Source organism: Amblyomma americanum, chromosome 1, assembly GCF_052857255.1.
Source record: "Amblyomma americanum isolate KBUSLIRL-KWMA chromosome 1, ASM5285725v1, whole genome shotgun sequence".
Taxonomy (NCBI): domain Eukaryota; kingdom Metazoa; phylum Arthropoda; class Arachnida; order Ixodida; family Ixodidae; genus Amblyomma; species Amblyomma americanum.
In genome coordinates, this window is record NC_135497.1 from 61,488,050 (window position 1) to 61,497,165 (window position 9,116).

At 42.4% G+C, this 9,116-nt stretch overlaps 1 protein-coding gene across 1 annotated transcript in view; it reads left to right on the forward strand.

Moving 5' to 3' along the window:
* LOC144112872 (guanylate binding protein 128up-like) overlaps positions 1-8,087 on the forward strand; it is a 31,248-nt gene extending 23,161 nt beyond the window's left edge. Inside the window, exons 7-9 of the mRNA XM_077645692.1 lie at positions 1,529-1,651; positions 5,208-5,303; positions 7,915-8,087. Coding sequence (XP_077501818.1) covers positions 1,529-1,651; positions 5,208-5,303; positions 7,915-7,921 — 226 coding nt within the window. The 3' untranslated portion in view covers positions 7,922-8,087. The remainder of the gene's footprint in view (positions 1-1,528; positions 1,652-5,207; positions 5,304-7,914) is intronic.
* The last annotated feature ends 1,029 nt before the right edge of the window (positions 8,088-9,116 follow it).

Here is a 9,116-nt window from a genome sequence, read left to right on the forward strand (position 1 = left end):
CATTATAAAAATGAAGTACATTATTGACACTTTCACTCGCTAAAAAGGCTAGTCTACGCATATTAGCATAAACTAGAGCTTTGGTAGCCCGCTATCCACATCTGCACTGTTCTTACCATGAAAGCAACTTTGTTACTTATCCAGTCTGCCAAAAAAACATCTGGGACCTCTATGTTGTCTAAAAGCTTACGTGTTGCATAATTTGATGGGTTGCATGATTTTCTGTAGGATTTTCTGCATGATTTTGTTGACGAAAAGGCAAGTTGTCACCACCATTATTTTTGAATGCTTGGCCGCATTGCACTCATGGGCTGTGGAGAAGTCACTTCAGCGGTCGACTGCTACTGCTACAGTTTTACTTGTGTTCTGTGCCCCCCCCCCCCCCAGGTTCGGCCTGCTTGCATGTTAGCGCGCCACCTGTTGGTCAGCAAATCTATCGGCCAATCAGAATTTGGTGAGATTACGATCTTTGTCATCATACACGTGCAGTACAGGTTTAACCCTGCACGTGAGACACTGTTCTCAGCCTGGATAGGAGGATGGTGAAAGACTTCTGTAACAGGTTGCATCGTAACATTATGGGTTAATTAACTCTATCCAGCACCAGCTGTTGCCTACCTGTACTTTCTGCTGGGAAATCATAATCAGGGAACGCAGTAACCCGAAGAAAGACTGTGTAACTGTGTGGGATATTTTTTTATCACTATTTTGAGCGAATAACTGGAAAATTATATGAACTGGGAACACTGTAGAAATGAGATTCTGCTTTAGCTGCCTAGGAAATTGTGCAAACTGGGAAATATGAACTGGGTTCTAGTATAGCTGCCTGCTGTTCATATGCTACACTTGAACACGAAGATTTTTTTTTATTGCTTTTTTCCCTTGATGCTCCTTTTCATGTTGTTTATGGAGTCACTAGTTAGAAAGTAGCCCCGCAACACAGTTTAGTCTCTTTTGAGCTAACTCATGTTCTTTGAAGAAGAATGTGAGATTAGTAGTTTGCTACAGGCTCGTGTGACACTAAAAGAGGACCAAGTGAGTAGCTAGAGCATAGGGCTTATGCTTGCTTGCATATCACGTTTCTACTCTGCCTCATTGAAGCTAAGTGCTGTAGCCAGGCTGTAGCTGGCAACAGCTAATCAGAGGCTTAATTCACTAAGCTGTTCATGGGTAAAAAGCATGTGTGATCAACAGGTGTCCATGCATTCACAAGTCCCAGCAGACAGTGGAAGAGTGGTCATGATGTGCCAGCCAGTCATCATTCATCATACTCATGATTTTGTGATTTAGCCCTAGATGAGCAAACATCACATGCGGTTCCTGCAATTCTGTATAATTTCAAAAAATTATGGTATTTGCATGAAACTTGATTAAAAATGTCAGCTGCCTGAGAGTTCTGAAGGCTTCTCGTATCTTTCAAGACTGAGAAGCTTAAAAAACTTGGTCCCACATGATGTGTTTCAAGAATTTTTGTGATGTTCTTTGCATTTGTGACTGTTACAATTGCACTGACTGTGTTGCTTTGCAGATACACCAAGCCAAAGGGGCAGCTGCCAGACTATGAGGCACCAGTTATTCTCAGCCAGGATAGGAGGACGGTGGAAGACTTCTGTAACAAACTGCATCGCACTATTATGAAGGAGTTTAAATGGTGATTTTTAGGTTTCTTATTTCACTACTGCATGGTTTTTACTGGACATTAGCACAAATCTATTGCAAAAGTGCCACTGCCTTGACAGGGACTGTATGTGTTAAGGGGGGATGCGGCAATTAAAGCCATTTTTGTTGTTTGTGCGTGAAATGTGATCACATTTGGCACAGATAAATAACTTTTTATGTTGATTTCAGAACTGCGTTCAGTTCAGGTTAGCTTGTATAGTTGCTGAGTAATTACAATTAACACGCTTGTGACGACATCCGAGCATTGTTAAGTAATTATGATTTATGCCTGCAGGCTTACAGAGACCTGTTTTGTGCAGTTAAGCCATTAAGGCTGAATCTTGATGATACAATCCTGGTTTACATGAATTTCGGATGATACGAATTTGTAAAATGCCCTGGCCAGAGTGCACTGTGTGTAATGGGCAGAAATTCGGATGTTACAAACAACCCACCGCAGCTGATACGAACATGTGAGCCGTGATTGCATCCTCAGGAACAGAGTACATTCTGCCGGCTACATCACCGACGCCGGGATAACAAATTGGACAGTGCCCATTAGTGAGCGGCGGTGCACGGCCCGTACATCGTCGATGCCGCGATTGCCAGTTGCACGTTCCGCACCCGCTGGTCTTCTTTGTCTTCCCCGGCTCGTGCATTCGTTCGCTGAGTGTGACTGCCTGGCTAGTCCTGGTGTGCCCTTCTGTCCTTTCTGCCGGATTTCGGTGACAATACGAATAGTTTTCGTCACCCCGTGAGGTTCCTGTGATTGAGATTCTACTGTAGTTTTTTTTAGATGCCCAGCACTCATGCAAATAAAAGTTCAACTCTAGCATGCATTTTTACACGAAAACATTTCTGACAAAAATAACTTTAAAAATATTACCTGTGTGCATAGAATAATCAAGAGCTTTAATGCACTGCTCAATGTCTCAGGATTAATGCGCAAAAAAAAAAAAAAAAGTCTACTGTTATCCGTTATGAAATTCTGAAGGGATGAGTGATAGCAACTGGAGAGAAAGTGAAAGCTGAGAAAATCAACCTTAAAGTTTATTCTCTTGTTTAGCTCGTTAATCTCCTCATATTGCTCCTGCTCTTGGTCAGGGAAATGTGGAATTGTAACCAAAGGGAGTTCTGATCTCCCCTCTTCATGGTGATACCAAGACTGTCCCAGTTAGCACCTAATAACGTTATTTCTTTTTTTGAGTCAAATGTTAATATTTGTAATGGTATTTTTCTAACTTTAGTGCAGCATTATGAATTAAAGTTAATACATTGTTTTTCTAGCAATATTGAAATATTTATAGAACATTTAAAAGAACCTTAAAATGACTTTGAAGGACCAGACCAAGCAAGTCCGATATAACGCACGTGCACATGAGTAGCCTCAAGCACCTCTGTGTGGAGAATGCTACGAGGGTGACAATAGAGGAGTAGAACACAGCACAATTATAAGGCATGCCACACTCATGCACTCACTTGATCTGTGTTATAATCCTGAGCTCATTGTTTTATACTACCCATGTGCAGTGCCCCCAAAAGTTTTAGTGGTAAATTGTTAATAACGTTTTCTATAGTAATTTTTTGCAGCATGTATATAATCTATGGATTTATAATAATAACCTTACAGTAATACTGTTTTATTACCAATGTTAGTATTTAATTTTATGTGAAACATTATATAAATGCATAACAAAATGTGTTAACATTCATAACATATAACATTATTATGTTATATTATAATGTTATATTGTAACATTATTATAAATAAGGTTATGTGCTACTTTCAGTGGTGTTTCGAGTCAAAAAAGGGCAGAATTCGCAATGCGCCAGGAATTTCTGAAGTGCAATTCGCTCACAATTCTCGACAACCACACATAGAAAAAAAAAACAATTTTCTAAATGTACACCGTGTATTTCACTATAATTTTTTGTCACAAGCCAGGTGAAGACCTGAGGGTTAGGGGAAAATTTAATAGAGAAATTGACAGTTTTGACCTAGGCAATTAGCCAATTTGCTGCATCCCCCCTTTTGTAATGCAGATTACAGGTGTATAATTTGCTCCAACAGCATTGTTATTCTTGCTGTAAGTAGTCATATAAATTCACGCAGCAGTTTCTTAAGCACTTCTGCTCCTTCCATGCATTTAAACAGAAGAACCGGAGTTGGACCACAGCTGTTATAGGCAAAGTTTGGCAGCAGATAGCATTCAAAGCAAGTGCTTGTTCCGAGTATCTCAAAGAGGAGGTCATAGGTCATGCATTTCCTTCAACCTTGCACTATTCAAACTAGGGCAGTATCCACAGCACTATGTAGTTTTAGCGGCGGTACAGAAAAGCATGCTGCTTTTCCATCCTCTGAAATGCATCAGTTAAGCCCGGCTGATTACACACTTCACTGGTGTTGTTTCTTGCTTTACAGTTGTTTGTTTACCATTTTAAGCAGACTGTGGGATTCAGAATAGATGCAAAAGTTCAGTAGGAAACTTCCCTCTTAGTGCCTTCAGGATGATTAGTAGCACTTGTACTATCTGTTGATGATTGCCTGGTTTAAATTGTCCGTTATTTCAAGTAAGTTCTAAATAATCAGTTGTCTGTCATTTATCGGGATAGGTATTTGTTGGAGCAGCAGGAGGCTGCATGTGTCAGGTGGGCGGATGAGGTTAGGAAGTTTGTAAGGTGGCCTCAGTTGTGGCTCAGGACAGGGTTAATTGGAGGGATCTAGGAAAGGCCTTTGTCCTGCAGTGGATGTTGTAAGGCAGAAGACAATGATGATGATTTGTTGGAAAGTTTGAGTACGGTCAGATAAAGAAAAATACCAATTAGCCAATGGCAGAGTATCTAAAAATCAACAGTGGTATGCTAACTGGCCAGCTACATCAATTGTATGCTAGTGGAGATCAGCAGACCTTTTGAGGTCCTTGTAGTTGTATCAAAGTCCGCAAAGCTCTTGCTGTGTTATGAAACTGCTACCTTTTTTTTTTTCTTGACGAGGTGAAATTGGAGGGGGAAGCTCAAATACAATACTTTGAAAAGCAAAGTGTATTTCTTGAAGCCTGATATATGAATTCAGCTGTGGCTAATAAGGAACTTTCGTATTCAAAAAGCAATTGTTCACCACAAACATAGGTTGTACGCAGAGGGGTGCAGGGGAGGGTGTTCATAAGTCCACTTTCTCAATGCAGAAGAGGTATGGATAAGCTGGCGAAGTGATTGGGTGGATTATTTCATGAATTCTTCTTTTTGGTGTATCCATAACGCATATGCAGTGCACAGCTGAAGATGTAAAACATTGTTTGTGTGTACTTCTGCTACACCTTCCCTGTGGTCCTAAGTGATCTTTAGTGCTGCTGTAAAGGGGCTTGTGACAGCACATTTGTGGCAAAGGACTACTGGGCTATTTTATATGGTGGGTTCAAGGCATTTTTTATATATGCTTAAATAACTAGGAACAGGATTACTTGCTTACTTTCATTTTTGAAAAGTGCCTATCTTTATTGAAGCCTTAATGCTTCACTGTGCTTCCCCTTCCTTTTTATGTGCCACAGTGCTTTGGTTTGGGGCTCCTCGGTGAAGCACAACCCGCAGAAAGTGGGAAAGGAACATGTTCTAAATGATGAAGATGTTGTCCAAGTGGTAAAAAGGTAAGGGAAGTTTGTTTTTGATTGTCCTCCAAGCTGCTTTGATATTTTTTGTTTTCAAATTTTGAACTTTTAATTTAAGAGTGCCTAAAGAACACAATTTTGTGCCATGCTTGTGAAAGTGTGTCTCCCTGGCCTGAATTGGAAGCGACTGGTTTGCACATTCCTAAGGTTGTATTTCAGTGTAAAATACTAACAAGGAAAGCAGTACAAAAGGCACTATACAGAGTTGCTTCTACTTGGATGCTGCCGCAGATCAATTTAAAGTGCTTTATATGGTACTATTACGGCATAAGTGCCCAGGACGCTCGGCTGCTGGCTCAAATGCACCGCTGCGTCACCAGAGTCAGTCAGTGGTCCAAGAATGACGCGTCCATTTCATGGGCCAAGGGGCACTCTCTGGAAGCCTCTACTTGGGCTTGGTGCGATAAGCATCCCACACAATGAGTCAACAAGCTGGCACCCTTCCTGGCGTATGCTGCTGCGGGTTGCCAGAGTGTTGCTTTGTGTATCAATCTGAAGGATTTGAACACCGATTGGAACACCATTCCAAGGTGTTCCAATCCTTCACATGACCGCCCCTTCCAGCACTGCCAGCGATGCATTCTGTGCGGGCGTTCGCGCGTCCTGGGCACTTCTGTCCCCGATAGTACATGTAGTGGACACATGCAGAAATACAGAAACAATTGCATGTAGCTTTGCGAGTGTAATGTGTATTGTGAGTTGAGTTTTCCACTGCGTCAGCTCATAATTGTAGCACCAAAATTGTTTCACTGTGTTGACATTTTTACACAAGTTTCAGAAGCAGTGCTGCAGCCAGTGTAGCACATAACATTTATTAATGCGAAAGCAATACTTGGCTATGTCTACGAGGTCGTGTCATCAAAACGTGTCCGCAGCCATTGTGGCGTTCTCAGAAGAGATACGATCAAACGAATGGTTGTAATCGAAAGAGGATGATTAGTTAATTAATTAGAGCCAAAAATGATGAAAAACCGTTGAAAGAGCGCTGACGTCAATATAGTAGTGAGTGGACGGGAAAACAACTGTGGGCGGCAAAATAGTGGAAAAATAGGCAAAGGAGTTGAAAAAAAGGTTTGAAATGAATTGGTGTTTCATGAGTAATAAGTGAAAAAGTATCAGTGATATTGAGTAATTGGTTAATTAATTAGAGGCAAATTACTTTAGACTGTTGAATGGGCTGGACAGCGATATACATACATAGTTGGCGGACGGGAAAGCAGCACTGGCGCCAAATTTGAAAAATTCAGGGGGGCACTTTGTTGACCTAAAGTGCGGTGAGGTGAAAGCCTTTAGCGCGGTGTTGCTGCTTGTGTCGCTGATGTGTGGTGAAGATGTTGATTAAAGACCACACAATTGTTTGCTTCACGGCACTTTCGCCGACGTTCATTAGCGCGCGCACGCTTGGTTACTGGGGACATAGGAGCGTTTAGGCGGCATCCTTCCAGGTCGGCGTTCAGGAGGCGTCTAGCAAGATTGCCTGGGGAGTGCTCCTCTCGAACGATGGTGGCGCCACTCAACGACGTCACACGCATGCGCAGTAGGCTGAAGCGCAGATGCATTGTCTGCTGGCGTCTTGCGAATGCGCAGTGCATTATCGTATACTGAGTTCCCACTTACGACATACACCAACCACTAGTATTACTAATTAACCGGTTACCAATTAACTCATTACTATTTAACTGTGAGGACACTTGTTTGCTTACATGAAGGAATGTGAAAGCATGTGTTTTGAGGAAAGGATGCAGTAGCTCTCAGATCTCAATCTCTGTGGACACCTCAACCACGTTTGATTGACAGATATAGTGCGACTCTTTTCTGTGAACATCCCCGCTGGCGAGTCATGAGCCTGTAAAGGCGTTCGCCTTAGAACGAATATGTGATTGGAATGAAAGGAGATGTTGCCAGTGCGGCTGCCATGGTAACGCGTGATGTCATGTCGCCTCGTTGAAATGCGGTCACCGTGACGTCAGAGGAGAGGGTGGCGCCTCAGTGGAGTGAGTGGTGGAAAGAACCTTCTACGTTTGTACGCATTGCCTCCATTTCAGCGCTTCCGTCAGTCGATGCTTTGCCGCCGTCAAGTGCGCCGGTTCCTTTTGTATGCGTCGAATGGTGCGTTATCTTGTCGTGCGATTGTGCGCGTGTTGATGCGTTTGCTTCCACATTCTCCCTATGCAGGTTGCTGCAGTGATCTCTTAAAATTTTTTGTAGCTGTGCATGTTGTGTCTCTTATCTACAGTCTGCGAAATTCTGTTGAGCTTTTCCTTTTTTCAGAGCACAGGTTCTGTGTACTCTGCACTTTACAGCCTTTGTCAAAAGTTTAGAGCCCAAGGGGCGTGCTTCTAAGCCTTGTAGTGGAGCTCTAATAGCACGGGTGAAAGTCCTTTCAAAGGGTGACGAGAGTTCCTCTCTTATAAAAATTTGGAATGCTTGGCGATACACGAGCTGCACAGCATGGCCCATTGTGTAACTCCCGGGCTCTTTACTTTTGACAAAGTGGGTACATATTGCATGCAAGTCTTCAAGCATTGCTCATTCCATTTATGTGTGCATTTAGCTGAAGCAATATGTCGCCTGTATATTCTCTTTGCAGAGTGTGATGATGATGCTGGTCTCTGGAAAAACTGCTTACTTGCAAGATGTGGGAACCTGTTATGGGCTCAGGCTCTGCCGTACTTGTACAGCTCAAGAGAAAAGCTGGTGATGTAAATATGACACAGCCACAGTGTGCCTGAATAAAAGTAATATTTGTGTATACTCTTCTGATTCACCTGGATTTCTGGAGAGGTAACCAAGAATGCAACAGTACTAAGTGAGCTTGGCAAGATAGTCCAAAACCTGGCCTTGGTGATTGAAACTCTGCGGGTGACAACGGGTGACTGACGGGTTTTTTCTGTAGTTAAGGTTTTCACCCTCACAGTATTTTTTTTTTACAGGAAGCATGGCAAAGTCATGCTCATACTATCAATACTTTGCTAAGCCCTTGCCTCTATGAACCATAAACATCAATGTCACATCAGTGCTCACCATCATGGTGCCAAAGCCACAGGAGTTTTGCTCCTACCATTGAACTGTCCGCTCTGGTGCTATTTGCACATGGCTGCACACGGTCCAAACGTGCATGTTCGGATGGAACATGCACATCCCGATACCTGCAGTCATTTTAGGCGATTCGCTTGCGAGACTGTGCTGATATTTCTTTTATGCAAACCAGCCTCCTGCAAACTTTTGCTGCCAGCTGTACACATAAACATTAGTGAAGGAAATCCTCAGCTACAGCTCATGCTTACGGCAGTGATGGGTCCCAGGTGGCAGGTGTAGTTCGTAACGAAAGTTTATGTAGCATAGGTAATACATCATTCAGCTAAAGTCGGACTATGCACAAGACAAGATTTCTGGCAACATACAGCTAATAAATATTTATGGTTTGCTGGAGTTACCATAAACTAGCAAGTGCTCGGACAGACAGAGCTTGCGCTGCTTCATGCACTGTGGCAGCTTACTGTTGTGCTAATAGCTATGTACAACAAAAGTGGTGAGATGCTCGGACAGAAAAATGAACAGGACAGAAAGAAGAAAGCCCATTTTTTAACTACATGGGATGAGAACATGCTGTGCAGATAACATAGATAGGAGCAGAGTTTTACTTGTACACAACTGAGAAGCGCACTGTCCTCTGGGCGTATTTACTGTACTAAATTTAGGCTTGTTTCAGCCTTTGATTTCACTTGATTGTGCATTGGAGTTGTTCATTAATTAAAGAAATAAAGGTATAGAATAAAAAGCACTGAGAGT